General features: G+C 41.5%; 1 protein-coding gene across 1 annotated transcript in view; it reads left to right on the top strand.

Moving 5' to 3' along the window:
• The window catches only part of UNC13A (unc-13 homolog A), a 173,227-nt gene that overhangs the window by 135,911 nt on the left and 19,887 nt on the right, over positions 1-17,429 (top strand). Inside the window, exons 32-37 of the mRNA XM_081958016.1 lie at positions 1,133-1,262; positions 2,359-2,447; positions 2,775-2,927; positions 5,272-5,395; positions 14,002-14,040; positions 16,356-16,385. Coding sequence (XP_081814142.1) covers positions 1,133-1,262; positions 2,359-2,447; positions 2,775-2,927; positions 5,272-5,395; positions 14,002-14,040; positions 16,356-16,385 — 565 coding nt within the window. The remainder of the gene's footprint in view (positions 1-1,132; positions 1,263-2,358; positions 2,448-2,774; positions 2,928-5,271; positions 5,396-14,001; positions 14,041-16,355; positions 16,386-17,429) is intronic.

Here is a 17,429-nt window from a genome sequence, read left to right on the forward strand (position 1 = left end):
CCTTGCCCTTGAGAGGATTATCTCCCCAAAATAGAAACTGGACAAAAGAAGTACCTCTTAAGGCAGTCTTCAAATCTTCATTGGCTTCTCCCAGCTGGAAGGAACTGGGAAATTTTCCAACAGTATGCTGCAGTAAAAATAATAGGGATAATTGACTTTTCCAGCTTTGAGAGGTCCTTGTTGCTCTCTGAGCTTGGTAATTTTCTTGCAGACGTTTTATTACTGATGATGTTACCTAGTTTGGGTAATGAATCATCTGCGAGAAAACAACCAAGCTCAGAGAGCACCTGGATCCTTGATTTCAACCCTGAGCCACACATATTCTCTTTATTGTTTTTCTAGTTTTCTTTGCTGGAAGTCCGATGCATCTGGAGAATGCCAACTTTAGAGAGATTGCTTTTATTTCAGAGCTTTACCTTGCAGTCTCCCTTAATATTGGTTTAATAGAACTGAGGAGGATGGACCAACAATATTGGTTTGACAAAACTGAGTTAAGCAACATTGCCCTGCCTGAAACTGGAAGACCCTAGAATCACAGAATTGGGAGGACCTCAGATGTCATCCACTCCAAGCTGCTCTTTGGTGCAGAATCTGCTAAAGTCAGATAGCAATAGCACTTCAGACTTATATACCACTTTACAGTGCTTTACAGCCCTCTTTGAGCGGTTTACCCCCCAACAATCAGGGTCCCCATTTTACCCACCTTGGAACGATGGAAATCTGAGTCAACCTTGAGCCTGGTGGGATTTGAACTGCCGAACTTCTGGCAGCCGGCAGTCAGCAGAAGTAGCCTACAATACTGCACTGTGCCACCACGACTGTGTAATACAAGGAAATTCCAGAGTTGTGCATTAAACTGGGGAGTTTGCCAAATGACAATGGAAAACTTTAAGCTCATGTCAGTTTAAACCACTTTAAGCTCATGTCCATTAGTCAGATGTCAGCCTCCGTATGGAGACCTTCAGCAAAGGGAACACACCACTTCACCATTGCTTGATCATTCTTACCACCAGGAAGTTCCTCCAGATATCTAACCTGAATCTGGTCCTGATCCTCCAGGGCAAGAGTTGCTTCATTTCATATCACAACTGATGTCCGTGTTGACCCCAGTGTTCATATGTGTGTTGATCAGAGATAGAACAGCCTTGAAATGTGTTTGTCTATATGTGATTCTTCTGTTCCAGCCCTGTATCCTGATGAACAACATACAGCAGTTGCGTGTCCAGCTAGAGAAGATGTTTGAAGCTATGGGAGGGAAAGAGGTTTGCATTTTTCAACTACCTTGGACAACTGGGTGGGAAGTGGACCAGACAGGCACAGAGAGACCTGTGAGGTCGTAGTTACTTCTTGCAGGCATCGTCTCTGCTGTTCTGCAAGGTCTTTTCTCCACTCATCCATCGGAGGGTAGATTTGATTTCTCATCAATAAGGAAAAGGCTAGTCTTTTATTTTATTAAGGTAGGTGTTGATGCCCAGCCTGACATGCCCGAAACTATGAATTCAAAACATTTTTGATGCCTCAATCAATTCTGGATTCTTTGATATCCTTTTGGAAGGGGGAGGGGCTTCTCAAACTGGTAGCAGGTGGAAAATTCATGAGAACTTTTTTTCCTTTTAATTGACAAAAGGTATTTCAGTGTTTAAAGTACAAATTTTGAATCAGTTTGAAATTGGTTTAACTCAAGCCAAATTGACAATATCATTAATACTCTGAACAACCAAACATTCTGTGACATTTAGCCAAACCCTAAACTGAATTTTTTTGCCTTTGTCAGCTAAATATAGTATAACAGACTTACATTAGTGTCTCTTTAGACTGGGGGTGGAGCATTTAAGCCCCTGTAAATAAATAACTAAGCAAATACAGATACATACAAACATACATACATGCATACATGCATACAGTACATACTCCATCTATATATATAAAAATGGCTACGTATGTGTGAATCTTCCAGCATAACTCTGGAACGCCTCAAGCCATTTCAACCAAACTTGGTACACAGATTACTTACTCTCTGGAAACAAATACAGTGGGGGTAAGACAAGATACAGCCTGTTGTGCCTTAAAACAGCTTCTATCATACTGCCATAAAATGGCTTCTACTGTACAGCATTGCGGAGTTGCCATGATAATGGCTTCACTGTACTCCACAAGGGGGCTCTCTCTGGTAAGGGGAAAAATCCAAATTTGGAAATTGCAGCAACGTTCATAGAAGGAGGGTTGGGATAAATAAATACCTAGGCAGCGCCGGGTTATCAGCTAGTTTGAGATAAATTCTGGAAACCGGTTCCTATTATTTAAGCAGTGTGATTTTGGATTTTTGCTCACAATTATTGTTATTTTCTGTCCTCTCAGTTGGACACAGAAGCCAGTGATATCCTCAAGGAACTTCAGGTGAAACTCAACAATGTCTTGGATGAACTAAGCCGAGTATTTGCAACCAGGTAGGACTAGTTTGGAAGATAATGGGGTGTTAATTGAGGTCATTTCCCTGCAGAACACTTGATATTGGATGTATACAATGGGCTGGGGATGGCAAACTGGTTATTGGCCCATTAACCAATGAAAGCACAAGACGTATGACATTAGTTCAAGACTTCTGGCCCGGCCTTCCTCAATTTTGCATCTTCCAGCTCTATTGAGCCTACAGTTCCCAGCCAGAAATTATGGGAGTTGCCAAGAGAACATCTGAGCACGGTGCCAGGTTAAGGAAGGCTGCTCTTGTCTCTTCTTCAGTAGAACATCAGGTGAGCCCTTCTGTTTCTCTCCAGTTTTCAGCCCCATATAGAGGACTGTGTGAAGCAGATGGGAGACATCCTGAGCCAAGTGAAAGGCACTGGGAATGTGCCTGCCAGTGCCTGCAGCAGCGTGGCTCAAGATGCTGACAACGTCTTGCAGCCTATTATGGACCTCCTGGATAGCAAGTGAGTGCAGACCCAGGGGGTGTAAGGTAGAAATCTTAGCTACCAAGTTTCAGGTGTTTATTTGTTGCATTTCTATTTCATTTTTAAAAATTGTTTCAATTACTTTTGATCCTGTGTATTTTTTTTCCTTCATTATTCAGATTCCTGACCTTTATTTAAAAATAATGATTAACTCTCTATTAGTGTTTTAGTAACAGAAGGATTTTTACTCAGACAAGTTGTTAATGTATAAGTTGGCTGCTGAATATCATTTTTGAAGGTTAGATGCAGCCTGCTTACTCAGTGTTGGTTTCCTAGGCAAGTTATGTTTGTAATTATCTATGCAGGGGGAAAATTCAATTAAAAGAAACTTAAAAGCATGTCCATAGTGGGATTTGGTCCAGCAATAATAGAGACTTTTTGGTGATCTGGGCTTTGTACAGGTAAACCTTAACTTACAACCATTTGTTTAGTGATCGTTCAGAGTTATAGCAGCACTGAAAAATATGACTTACAACCAATCCTCACACATGGGACCCTTGCAGCATTCCCACGGCCGCATGATCAAAATCCAGATGCTTGGCAACTGGTGTCTATTTATGATGGCCACAGTGTTCCATGGTCACATAATCTCCGCTTGCCACTTTCCCAGGCAACAAGCAAAGTCAATGTGGGAAGCTAGATTCACGTAACAACCTCAACCAGAAAAAGGTCGTTAAAATTTGATGTGACTCACTTGACAAATGCCTGGCTTAGCAAAGCAAGTTCCAGTCCCAACTGTGGTCACAAATCGAGCTTACCTGTACTGAGCATATTGTATGGGCCTGCCCCTCTTCCTATATAGCTCAGTAAATAAAGAGGAAAGTCAGCAGAAAAGCAAGTCCTTTCAACATTTTGCCTTTTTTCATTAAGAAGACTCTGTGATTGCTGGACCTTTCAGGAACAGGCTGAAGTTGGCAGTCATTGCAACTTTGCTATCTTAAGCATGGGCACTGTCAACCCTGAAGCTGGCTGGCGAAAGCCATCTTGGAGCTTCAGTGCTGCCACACTAGAGCTGAGGGATAGGGAGGAGGGATTAGAAAAGCTGGGGCTGTGTAGTCAAAACAAAATACTTTCTCTTGGGAACCAAGGATGTTCTCACACCTGGCCGGAGGAAGGAGGGGAAGGATGTCACCAGACCAGTGGATGCTGCCTTAATTGGGCCATGCGACTGATTGTTTGGAATTGGGGGGGGGAAACTTTCACTTTTAATTACTATATTTTTCGGACTATAAGACACACCAAGATTTTGAAGAGGTAAATTTTAAAAAAATCTTTTTTGCCCTCCCCCCGCCCCCAGGAACACTCTGCAGGCCTCCCAAACCTTCTGCACAACCCATTTTTTGTAAATAAAAAAAGGGGGGTGGGGTGGGCATGCAGAGAGTTTGAGAAGCCTGTAAAGTGCTCCTGGGGGCCAGGAAGGGCAAAAATATGGCATGTGGGGGGTTTGGAAGGTGAAAAACAGCCCTGTTTTTCACACAAACGGGGTGTGTAGAGGCTGTGAAAGTCTGTAGAGTGCTCCCGGGGGCTGGGGAGGGCAAAAACAGGCCAGTTTTTGTGAAAATCGGCCCCATTTATTGCTCATTTTTGCCCTCCCCAGCCCCCAGGAGCAGTTTGCAGGCCTCCTAAACCCTCTGCGTGTCCATTTTTGTGAAAAACTAGATGCACCGGGCGAGATTTCGGGAGGCCAAAAATGCTGTATTCAGTGTATAAGACGCATCCAGATTTTCACCCTCTTTTGGGGCAGAAAAAGCTGTGTCTTGTACTCCGAAAAATACGGTAGGTGACAACCAAGAGCCTTTCAGAGTCAGTTTTCACTAGATATGTGTCAGCATGATATTTCCAATAAAGCTATTCTTTGAGGAATCTACCTGTCCCAGAGTTTTTGCTTGCCAAGGCTCTGTTAATTGGAACCCTGACAGGCAAACGTTTCCATACTTGCAAAATAAAAATCCAGGTGACATTAGATGATCACAAAGAGTGACATTTCCTATATCTCTTTGCCATCTATGACTGCTTGGACTTTGCAGTCTAAATCAGTAGAGAAGGGGACATGGGTGGCTTCAACTCCCGTCCTACCAATTTCAACTGCCGTATGATTTCTAGGACCTAGAAGACGCTTGGGGAAACTTTATTCATGTCAATGCATGCACATGAATAGGCATTTTCTTGATCACCCCTCTCCAAGCAGCACATATGATACTTGGGCCCAAAGCTATCCATCTTATTCCAGGCCCAAAGTTTTGGGGACTGTCACATTCGTTTAGCTGTTATCCTTAAAAATGCTCATCCTCTTCTTTGTTGCATTAATCTTTTTTCATCCTAGCTTGACTCTCTTTGCCAAAATTTGCGAGAAGACTGTCCTGAAACGAGTGCTGAAGGAACTCTGGAAGCTTGTCATGAATACAATGGAGAAGACAATTGTACTTCCTCCACTAACTGACCAGACGGTGAGTCCTGCTAGTATGGGATGATCCTCTTTCTGGTCCATGCAACCAAACTTCCCAATATAATGGAAATGTGGAAAACTAGACATTTTGTGTAAGGGGTCAGCTTAAAGGCAACTTGGTATTCTGACAAAAATATCCGCTGGCCATATACTTCAAGTAAGATTCTCAACTCAGATTTAAAATGGGTACAAATGTTGTTCAGATGTTTATTTCGCATGAACAAAATGCTATGTTTATGATGTCTCTAAAAGCTTGGCTCTATTTCTGCAAAGGTCAAGAGTCAAACTTTGTGTGAGGGGCTCAGGCTTCTTGTATGGCCTCTTCTATGGAAGATAAAATGGAACTAGAGTAAAATGGAATAAGACGTTATAGTTTTCTTTAGACCTAACTCATCTCCAAAAATATAAGAATGGAGAGTACAGAGATGATCACTGCTCTTTCTTCCTTTGGATACTGTTCTCCTTCCCCTACACATTTAGAGGGGAATTTCTACAGCAGGGGCCTAGATCTGTGGAAGTTCTCCATGCAATTCTGAACCTGGGAAACGAGGTTTGAAATGTCAGGTGAGCTTCCATAAATAGATAGATCTCCATTATGGGTGATTCTCTCCTACGCTTGATAGGTGAAGAAGATAGGACATACAGCATATGATCCTTTGGAAATGCGGAGTCTGTCTTGAGCACATGATTTACATTTGTGTGCAGTGTTGACTCTATGGTTCTTCTGAGCTACATGTAACCATTTCTGTGAATCAATGGCAGGAAGTGTTAGGATGTCCCAGACTTTTCTCCATTTTTCTAATTTTCAGAGGCCTTTCTGTCCCTAAATTGCAGCCATGGGCCTGTTTGAAGCTGCTTTCAACTAATTATCTGAGCTTCTGTTTTAAAGGGCTAGGATGGGATCTAAACTGACTGAACTGGAAAGAGATTTTAGGAGTAGTTCTAGAGGCTTTCTTACAGTCTCCCCATGTCATAGTTGGATAACCAAGATTGTGTATAGCTAGCCTAACTCAGGAAAAGAATAAACCCCAAATATCACTGTGGAAGCTACAGTTGCATCAGATACATCATTTTCAAAACCAACAGATATGTTTCTGGATTGTTGTTTTTTTACACTGCAGATGGTAGCTGGCGTGACTAAATGTTCCTCTCTTCAAATAATTAAACAAATAACTCTGTAGAAAACCAGGATTTCTGGATCAAAGACTAGCTTTTTTTCACTAATATGCAAGTACACGTTTCAGTGAAAGATTGGGGTTCAGAGAGGCCTCATCTCCAATCTAAGAACACGTGGGCACACTCCCCTTTTCTTTAGAAGAGCGAAGCTCTTTAGAAAAGAGGAGCCCTCTGGAGTTCCAATTTAGGAAATGCTCGGAGACAAGCGATGCAGAAACAGGACAAAGAGGATGTGAAAGCAGAAAAATTACTTACACATGGTAGTCTTCCTCCTGGGGTATAAACAGTGGTTTATAGCTATGAGCGTTCTAGTGAAGTATCCAGTGGATAAGGCTGAGGGGGAAGTTCTCAAGAAGGTGGGTTTTTTTGGAAATCGCAAAAAACCAAAAAATCCTCTGAACCGAAACGGAAAGATTTGAAAAAGTGGACTGTGCAGTATTCAGGCTCTGAAAGCAGATAGATACAGGTAGTCCTTGACTTATTTATTTGATTAAATGTTATGTCGTACTTCTCTCCCATAAGGTGACTCTGGGCAGCTTACAAGTTATAAAACAAAAATAATTAAAACATGAAAACTACACAGGTTAAGGTTATGGCCATTATGAAGACCAGAGCCTCTGTTGCTAAGTAATGCCGTTGTTAAACGAGGTGCGCTTGATTTTACAAACTTTTTGCCCTGGTTGTTAAGCAAACCACATGGTTGTTAAGCAAATCCAACTTTCCTCATTGACTTTGCTTCTCAGAAGCCGGCTGGGAAGGTCTCGAATGGCAATCCCCTGTCTTTGGGTTGCTGCAACCATCATACACACATGTTGGTTGCCAAGCACCCGAACTTTAAGCGTGTGACTGCAGGAGGATTGGGACAATCATGAGGACCGGTTGTAAGTCATTTTGGCAGCTGCTAAAAAAGCCAACACAGTTCTAGGCTGCAAAAACAGAGGGATAGAATCACGTGAAGTGTTAATACCACTTTATAATGCCTTGGTAAGGCCACACTTGGAATGCTGCATTCAGTTTTGGTCACCACGATGTAGAAAAGATGTGGGGACTCTAGAAAGAGTGCAGAGAAGAGCAACAAAGATGATTAGGGGACTGGAGGCTAAAACATATGAAGAACGGTTGCAGGAACTGGGTATGTCTAGTTTAATAGAAAGAAGGACTAAGGGAGACATGATAGCAGTGTTCCAATATCTCAGGGGCTGCCACAAAGAAGAGGGAGTCAAACTATTCTCCAAAGCACCTGAAGGCAGGACAAGAAGCAATGGATGGAAACTAATCAAGGAGAGAAGCAACTAGAACTAAGGAGAAATTTCCTGACAGTTAGAACAGTTAATCAGTGGAACAGCTTGCCTCCAGAAGTTGTGAATGCCCCAACACTGGAAGTTTTAAAGAAGAGATTGGATAACCATTTGGCTGAAATGCTGTAGGATTTCCTAGCCAACAAATTAAACAAATGGTGTAAGTCGAGGACTACCTGAACTCCAGAGAGTGTAGGGATATTCTTGCAGCACCTGTCAGCAACTGACCTGATGAGAGCTGATGAGCCCCAATTTTCCTTATTTTTGGGAAGCAAGCAAAGACGCTATCCCGTCCTGCCTTTGATCCAAGGTGATTGCAGACACTGCCGGAATTTTCAATAAAGAATATGATTGCTTTACTCCCTATTTATTTAACCTAATTTATCTTGTGGTCCATTACCTAGACTCCATTAGAACTGGGTTGCTTCAGGCATGATTCTTCTCCCAGTTCAGTGATGGCGAACCTTTTTCTTACAGTGTGTCAAAATTGCACGTGTGCGCTCTTGCGCAAGCGTGCATGCCCACACCAATTCAATCCTCTCCCACCCACATGTGCATGTGAACGTGACCCCCCCTTGTATGCCACACAACCCCTCCCCAGCCTCCGGAGGCTTTTATGAAGCTTGGGGAGGGTGAAAAATGGCCCCAAAGGGCCAACTGGAAGTTCAGGAACATTCGGTTGGCCCATTGCAGGGGTGGGTTCCTGCCAGTTCTAACCTCTTCTATAGAAGAGGTTCCACAAATCTACAGTGCCGTTTAGAACCAGTTCCATCTCCCTCCCCCCGCCCGGCCGCACATCATCAAGATGAAGAGCGAGAGGAGGAATTCTGGGAGTTGAAGTCCACAAGTCTTAAAGCTGTGAAGTTTGAACACTCCTGGGGTTTTTTTTTGTAAAGGTTTAGGGGTGCAAGGGTTGTAACTTGACAGCTTTAAGACTTGCGTGCTTCAAATGCCAGAGTTTCTTAGCCAACATTTTGGTTTCTAAGCAAGAGCGTTATTAAGTGAGTTTCAGCACATTTTACAAGTTGGCCAAGCCCACCCAGTCACATGACTGCCAAGCCACTCCCACCTGGTCACATGGCCACTCCCACCCGGTCACATGGCCGGCAAGCCACTCCCACAAAGCAGGCCACACCTACAGAAGAGGTTCTAAAAAAATTTGAAACCTACCACTGGCCCATTGGGGCTGTTTTTCGCACTCCCCAGCCTCCGGAGGCTTTCCTGAAGCCTGGGGAGGGGGACAACGGCCTCCCCCGGCCTCTGGAAGGGTGAAAAATCAGCTGGCTGGCACGCACCAGAGCTGACAGCTGGTGTGCTAGCAAATATGGCTCTGCGTGCCACCTGTGGCACACGTGCCATAGGTTCACCTTCACGGTCCTAGTTCAATGCTTCTCAAATTTAGCAACATGAAGACGTGTGAATTTCAGCTCCCAGAAATCCTCAGCCAACATGGGAAATTCTGGGGGTTGAAATCTACACATCTTCAAGCCACTGTAGTTAAGAAACACTGTCTTAGGCAAAGTCAACGTCTAGAGACTTGGTGTGTATGTGTGTGTGTGTGCTAGGTTTTGAGAAATTCTGAGATTGGCAATTAAGGGAAAATCGGGGCATAAGTTAAATTTCCAAATGTTGAGAATCTTAACTTTTCTGTTGAAAGAATATAATTGAGAGAAGAATGGGGCCAGGATTACTAAAGGGGAAATTCATGGGTGGGGGTTGTTGGTTTTTTTCCCTTCAGCCCAGGCAAAACACTCTCTATGTTTCAGCTTCCTTAGAATCCTTCAAGATTTCTAATTGCAAATTTAAGCAAAGAATAGGAGAACTGTTTCTTGGAACAGAATAGTTTTCCTTAGTCTGATGTTGCAATGGACCATAAGTTCTTCATCCTCAGCCAGACTGGGTTTTGGGATATGTTGTGTTGTGATGTGATGTAAGAGAGCCTGGAAAGTATAATCCAAAACAGCTGGAAGGTGAGAGATTAGAAAAAGAAGGAATGAAAGCTAGATGTGACTCATCTCATTCCTCCTTTGCATTCTTCTCATTTCACTTTCACTGAAAGTTTCTTTGCACCTAAGATGGACTTTGCTAAGGAATATACTTTTGTTGCATCTCCACAAATACATGAACAACAACTCAGCCTTTTTGTAAATGCATAGAAAAAAATTCGCTTCATCAATTTCTTTCTAAAGCTGAGTTGATGAATACTCAGTAATAAAATTTTACAAGCCAAGAATTTAGTTGTGTGTTGACTGGCCAAGTCCCATCATGCCCCTCCTCTAACTGGTTGATTTTCCCCAGGAGATCCTCAGGTGAGGACATACCTTTCACTATCCACTTCTGCTTTCAAATGGTCTTTCTAAAAATACCACCCTGATTTAAAATAAGCATGAAAGTTGAGTCCCTGCCCTTCAGCTGGTGAATCGTGTCATTGAATTAACGGAGGTGTGGAACTTCAAGCTTAACTCAATTGACTTAAATCAACGTGGTTTTTCTACAGCTGCCAGTCATTCTTCATATCTGTGATATTCACTGATGGGACAACCCTTCTGTATTGTACAGGGATGTCCCCATCAGTTCTCTGGTTGTGTTTCAGGAGGGACTGTTGTATTTGTGGGAGGCGGTGGGGGTAAGAATAATGGATATGAAGATGATGGCCTACTCATGGTTATTCTTTCTAATTGCTCCGCTCCTCTCACCTTGGCAGATGATTGTAAGTACGGCAGGTCACCCCTGTCTCTCATGTTTGTCTCTCTCTTCTCCCCCCACCCCGCCCTGTCCATGTGCCTTGCGTCTAGTATCTTTCCTACCCAAAGTAATTTGAGCTGGTTTTTCTGTTGTTCTGTGGTGGCTGCCTATCTTGTCCCCATGCCTTCTCTATCTGCTCCTGCCCCTTCCCAGTGCCTTTGCCTTTTCTTGTTCTGTGCCCTCTTCCCCCTTGTTGCTGAGCTGCTTCGCGCCAGCTATGACGTCGTGGTGAAAAGTCTGTCCCTCACTGTCGGAATCTATAATGAGGTTTGTTTCCTGGGAAGATGGGAGGAGGGAAGGTTGGCTCTTGCCATTGAGTTACAAGAACCAGGCGTTCAAGTCTGGCTGTGAGGCTTTCACAGGAAGGGTGAGGAAGTCCATCTTTGAGAAGTGCGTTCTTCAAATTCAGTCTCCCTTCCTCTTACATTCTTTGGAGTTGTGAAGGAACAACTTGTCTGGTGAAAATGTTCCTCGCGTATATGGGAAGATACAGACTTGGGGGAACCTTGGATGAAGAAGACAACAGATCTCAAATAGTCTGTGGTGGGCACCTTGCTACAGATACATTACTCTGCTATGGCCCTAGAGTAGGGACATGTCATGAGAAGAGGACATGTCTACTGTACTTTATGTCATGCAAGCTCTTCAGAGTTAATATCTGATCCCCAACCTGATTTCCTCTGGAGCTGGTGGCTGTGCAGTGCCCAGCATTCCCAGCCAACATGCAGCCCATTTCTAAATGTCATGCATCTAGTAGGTTAGATAAGTCTGTTTTATGCTTTGGGATCTTAGCTACTAACTCTTCCAAGGCACATAGGCTGAGAGGACAACAAAGTGTACACAGTGTCATCAAATAACCCCCCACCCAAACACTTAAACACATTTTAGTACATGGATCCACTCATATTGCCTTTCTGGTCAAGAAGTCACATTTGCACAGTTTTTATACTAACCTGGATATATCACAGCTGGTTAGAGTTAAGGTTTAATCCCATCCTCCTTTGAAGACTGTATCATTTCAGTGTTTTCACATTATTTCCCATAGGGATAGACAAAAGCATTACTATCCCTTCTCAGTGCCCTGACCATCTAATTTCCTTTAACAGATCCTACATGAAGGATTTAAGGTGCCCATCCCTTCCTTAGCTATAATTCTGTAAATTCAACCTTCTCTAGCCAGGTGGTCTGCAGGTATGTTGGATTATAATTCCTACCATTCCCTAGCCAAGATAGCAAATATTAAAGTAGATGATTACTAAATATATCAAGAGGACATCAGATGAAACAAGAATTGTTTTAATTTAGTTGTATCTAAGGAAATACCTAGACAAACTTTTAGATTATAGATTTCTACAGATCTGTCCTGCTAAGAAACACTGCAACACTTCCCACAAAAAGTTCCAAATCCCATTAAATCTCTGTGCTTTATCTGAAATTCTGATGGAAGGAGTGAGAAGGTATACACACAGAAGTTATGTTCATACAGAAATGCTTAACACAATTTCTAAAATAACCCGTTTTCCAGGATCACACAAAACACTAAATCAATACAATGACACACTAACACTAACCAAACATCTAAAACACAAAAAGAACCTATTTAATACTTTGTGCAGTATAGATGTCAGGTTTGTAACTCACCTGAATAAGTATACTGTTTCTCAGTAGCCCTTTCTCATCTCTTACAAAGAGTATTCCAGCTCCTTTGATCCATGTGCTTATTGGAAATAAATGTGGATTGCCACTTTCCTCCTCCACCCCTACTGGATTTGTGAGTTTGCAAAGTGGTGGCAATTAGTTTAGGAACACAATTGATTGTGGCAGAAGCAACAATGAACATTCAAATATAGTAGCACCAAGAAGCCAGAGGTTGGTTAGGTTTTTTTTCCCATCCCATCCTTGCTACGTCATTTGCTCTGAAATCTAGTTTTTATATTTGGCCAAAGGAAATATAAACATCTCAAATTACATCTGCAAGTATAATACCTTTATATCACCCATCTGAAGACCAATATGATTGCTTCCATCTGTAACTAGTGGTTTTCTCAAAATGAACTGGTTGGTCTCTAGTAAAAGAGACCATTGAGTAAGGTCTGATTTAGCGGCCAAGGTCTTAATCTTAATCATAATCTTCAGTGTAAACAGAGGTCAATCATTAAAAGATGACCATTATCACAATGGTTTACCTGATAAGCAATTTTACATATTACCAATGGATTTGGTAAGTGGAATTGGCAAATAAACATAAATAACTTGCATTTCACCTTAAACTATATAGAATACAGTATTTGATCATTAAATGAATGCATTTTCTGAGTTCATACAATAGATGAACTATCAGGTAGACCAGGCTTGATAGTATATATGACAGATACATACCAAGACCAAGCCAAAATTAAAACTAACTAACAAAGATTAACACATTTGAAGATATCTACTAGGTTGCCATTTTAAGCATATTGTGTGAACAGAACTAGTAAAGGCATGACAACTTCATTCATACTATACACGGCTAAAGGATGATGGGGCAGAATTTTGATAATTCTAACAGTTGTAGAATTTGGAAGAAAAAAGGATGAGGGATCCAGTTAGCTAATGTTAATATGGTAACATAATAAAATAATAAAAGCAATATAAAATCCAAACCCAATAACAGTACATATGAGCACAACAGTATTGGAATATCCAAGGGCACAAATCTATCATTGCTCACATTTTCTTTTGAAGAGCTCATTTATCAGTAGGTTTTGGAAAATCAGGTGCTAACATGTCCTCAAGGCGCCATAAACAAGAAACAATATTTTTGCCCCCTGCCTCCAAACTCTTAAAAGCTATAAAATGCAAAGCAGATGGGTTGATTCTACTTGAAGATATCCAGGGGCCAAGGGCTTTATAGCTCAAAACCAATATTTCGACTAGAATTCTGTTGACCACACTGCGTGGTTGACCACACTGCGTGGTTGACCACAATGGCATTACATGACTCCATTCATCAATAAGAAGGCTCCCCTATTTCAAACTAACTGTAATGTATGGCTAGTCTTCCAAAGCAGTTTCTGATGAGTGCATTGCAGTAGTCCAGCTATGCAAGCAAGAATGCTTTCTCTAGGGCTGGGTGTCATCAGTCAATTCTTGTGACCTATATCTATTTCTGACCAATCTGGGGTGCTGTTCAAATGAGAAGTGATTCTTTGGGGGCAAAATGCAGACTCAGTGACAGGTTTAGCCTATATCTTCTGATGATGCTGTTCTCTAGAGATAATCCCAGGGTAATGGAGCTTGAATATCTCTCCTTCCTTCCCTGACTCCTTTTTCCTTCTGATACCCCTATCTAGACATGTTTCTCCTCTTCTTCCATATTGATCAATTTGTGATATTGTTTCTACAGGGAACCCTCTTAAGAAAGCATGGCAAGGGAACTGAGAAGGTAATGAGCCATTCTCACTCTTTTGTCTGTCTGTAGCAAAAGGCCCAACTGACATTAACTTCTATCACTGACTCACCAGTTCAGCTGAAATGTTTAAGGAGTCAGTTGCGGTTTTGACATCAATAAGGGTTGACCATTGTGTTTCATAGTTTATGTTGTAAAGATATATACTGTTGTGTGTCTTTGATTTGATTGTCTGGGGAGGGGCTGTTTAGTGTAGTACCATGGATTTTGTCTTCTAGAGCAGGGGGTCTCCAACCTTGGCAACTTTAAGCCTGGAAGACTTCAACTCCCAGAATTCTGGGAGTTGAAGTCCTCCAGGATTAAAGTTGCCAAGGTTGGAGACCCCTGCTCTAGAGGACCTGTATCTGTGGCCATACTGTGCAGCAGCAGCTTGCATAATGTGATGTTACAGATAATTGTAATGATAATCTCCATTACAGTTAGCAATTTAAGGGAAGTAGAACTCCAAAATTGTTACCTCAAGGTTCCTTATCCTCTTAATTTGATAGAGGAGAGATAACAGGGATGGAGGTAGCAGCTAACTTGGAGATGCCACTGTTATGCATGATATGTACCTCCATACATCTCTGGTAAACAGATTGGATCAATTTGTCTTGCATTCCAGCCATTCAATTTTAACCAGTGCTATCCATGGAACAAAAGACAGGACTGTGGAAATTTTTAATGGGACAACTTTTCCACATCATTCTAGATCAGTCCATGTTGGAAAGGTTGCCTGATAAAAGAAGAGCATGATATATGTGCTGTATATACACTGTGCACAGAGTATATGCAATGAAATCTTGGCTCTGCTGAGAAATAAGCCTTGGTGAGTTCAGTAGGTCTTGCTCCCATCTAAATGTGCTAAATACCACAGCTAAACTGTTTCTCACCCTTAGTAACTTTAAAATGAGTGAACCTAAAGTCCCAGAATTCCCCAGCCATGCTGGATTGATTGAGAGTTAAAGTCCACACATCTTAAAGTTGCCAGGGCTGAGATAGATAGATAGATAGATAGATAGATAGATAGATAGATAGATAGATAGATAGATAGATAGATAGATAGATAGATAGATGATAGATAGATAGATAGATAGATAGATAGATAGATAGATAGATAGATAGATAGATAGATAGATAGATAGATTCATTCCCAATAAATTCATTCCCAAAATTCAAACTTCTGGTGGTATTTTTAATTTTGTTGGATTTTTATGCATTTGTTATCACCGTTGTGTAAATGGATTTATTGATTTTTTTCTTCTGTAAATTGATTCATTGCTTATTGCTTATTGCGGGTATTAATTAATTAAGAGTATACTGTGTGTGAACCAATTGTCAATCATTGCTGAAGCATGCACAGCTCTATCAAGATCCACCCTTCTTTCCTCAGAGGAATTAAGAGGCTGGAGGTTCTCTTATTTACAGCCAGATGTTCAAAGCAAAGAGTTGTGATGTGAATAAGATCCATATATTTGCTGTTCTGATCTTGACTCACAAAACAAAGATCGGATGAATGGTGTTTATTGAAGACATTATTTGCTTCCTATTGATTGTCACTTATTTAAATCTGTGAGGATTTAAATCTGTTTTGACTTTGTCATAATTTGGCCCTGAATTAGATGATTTCCTAGGGCAGAGATTTAAGCATGTTATGTATAAAGTTGATACATGAGTCTTAAGCCTGCCTATATTCCAAAAACTGAATTAGTTCTTATCATATTTTTTAATGGGAGATACAACCCAAATTCTGACTGGTCTAGGTTAGATATCCAAAATGAGAAGTTTAGCAGACAATTAGGAGATTAACAGAAGACTCCTACAGAGATGGAAATTTTTACAATTTAGAACAATGGACTATCAATGATCCATTTTGGATCATGAATAAAGACTATGAAAACCATCAAGGAGGAAAGGAATTTCAAAAGTAGCCCCATGAATTCATAATTAATCTGGTGGAAATCAGATCTAAAGTTTATAGTGTAAATTCAAACAAAAGAGTCATTTTGGCAGATGCGTTATGAAAATTCTCGCAACTGTGGTTTAATTTTTCTTAATTTCTGTTCCACCCATTCAAAATAGCAATGCAGATCAATCTTCCATAAAGTGGTCATGAAATTTACTATAAAAAAAGCTTTCCTCCAGATCTGATATTGTCCAGGTGTGTCAGTAACTCTATTGTCCCAGCCATCGTGGTCATTGAGGAGATGACATCTGATGTCAGCATGGTTGTGGGGAAGAGAAGGTGTTGTATTGCTATCATGGATTTTCTAGATGCTGCAATCATACCAATAGTACTGTTCTTTCCACAGACTAGGGTGAAGCTCCCCAGTCACACTGAAGTAAGGATTCTACATTTAATTCTTAGTCTGCTTCATCTATTTTGTTTTCTTGCCTATCCTCCCCGTAAAGATCTCCCACCTCCTGGTCTTTCTTTCTTGTGGTCATTTGAATCCTTTGTCCATTTGTCTCTCTTGTCCTTCTTTCTTACCAGAATTTGCTACCTGGAACTGGCTGCTCTTTTAAAACCTCGTGTGTTTGTTAGTCTCTGTTTCCAACCAAAATTTATTTATTTATTTATTTAGATTTCTAAACCGCCCCCTCTCCCAAAAAGGGACTCGGGGCGGTGTACAGTCAGATAAAATGCAGATAAAATACATGAATAACAATATAAATAATATAAAACAATTGAATACTAAACATTTAGGTGGAGGAGAAGAGACTGTACAAGAAATAAATATGCTATGGAAACCCTAAAAAACATCCCCAATTAAAATACCCAAACCCAGTTAAAATATATCCCCGGGAGGCAAAACTAAGAGAGTGCCAGGCCAGCTAATTGAAACAGGTGAGTCTTTAATTTTTGACGGAAGGAGCGGAGGTCGGTGGTGGTTCTGATGTCGGGGGGGAGGTCATTCCAGAGGGTTGGGCCCATCACAGAGAAGGACCTACTCCTAGGTGTCGCCCGCTGGCATTGCCTAGCGGACGGCACCAGGAGGAGTCCCTCCCTGTGTGAGCGGATTGGTCGTAGGGACGTGTGTGGTAGGATGCGATCCTGCAGATAACTAGGTCCTATGCCATGGAGCGCTTTAAAGATGGTAATCAATACCTTGAAATCCCAAGTAATTGTTTAATATTTTCCTTCTGAAATCTTTTGCTCAGCTTGCTTGCTTGCTTGTCTGCATGTGAGTGGGTTGAGGGAGGGCAAGGGGGGTTGGGTTGGGTTGGGTTGTAGGCCCCCAAACCATAGGCCCTAAGAGGGAAGGATGATGATGTAAAATAAAATATGTGGGGAGATGATTGAGTAGATGGGGCAGGAATCTGTTACAAGCAAATGAGACTTTTCAAGAATGCGTGGGGGCTCTCAGTGTTGCTATATAAAATGT

The sequence above is a fragment of the Natrix helvetica genome (genome assembly GCF_964273705.1).
Source record: "Natrix helvetica genome assembly, chromosome: 1".
NCBI classification, from domain to species: domain Eukaryota; kingdom Metazoa; phylum Chordata; class Lepidosauria; order Squamata; family Natricidae; genus Natrix; species Natrix helvetica.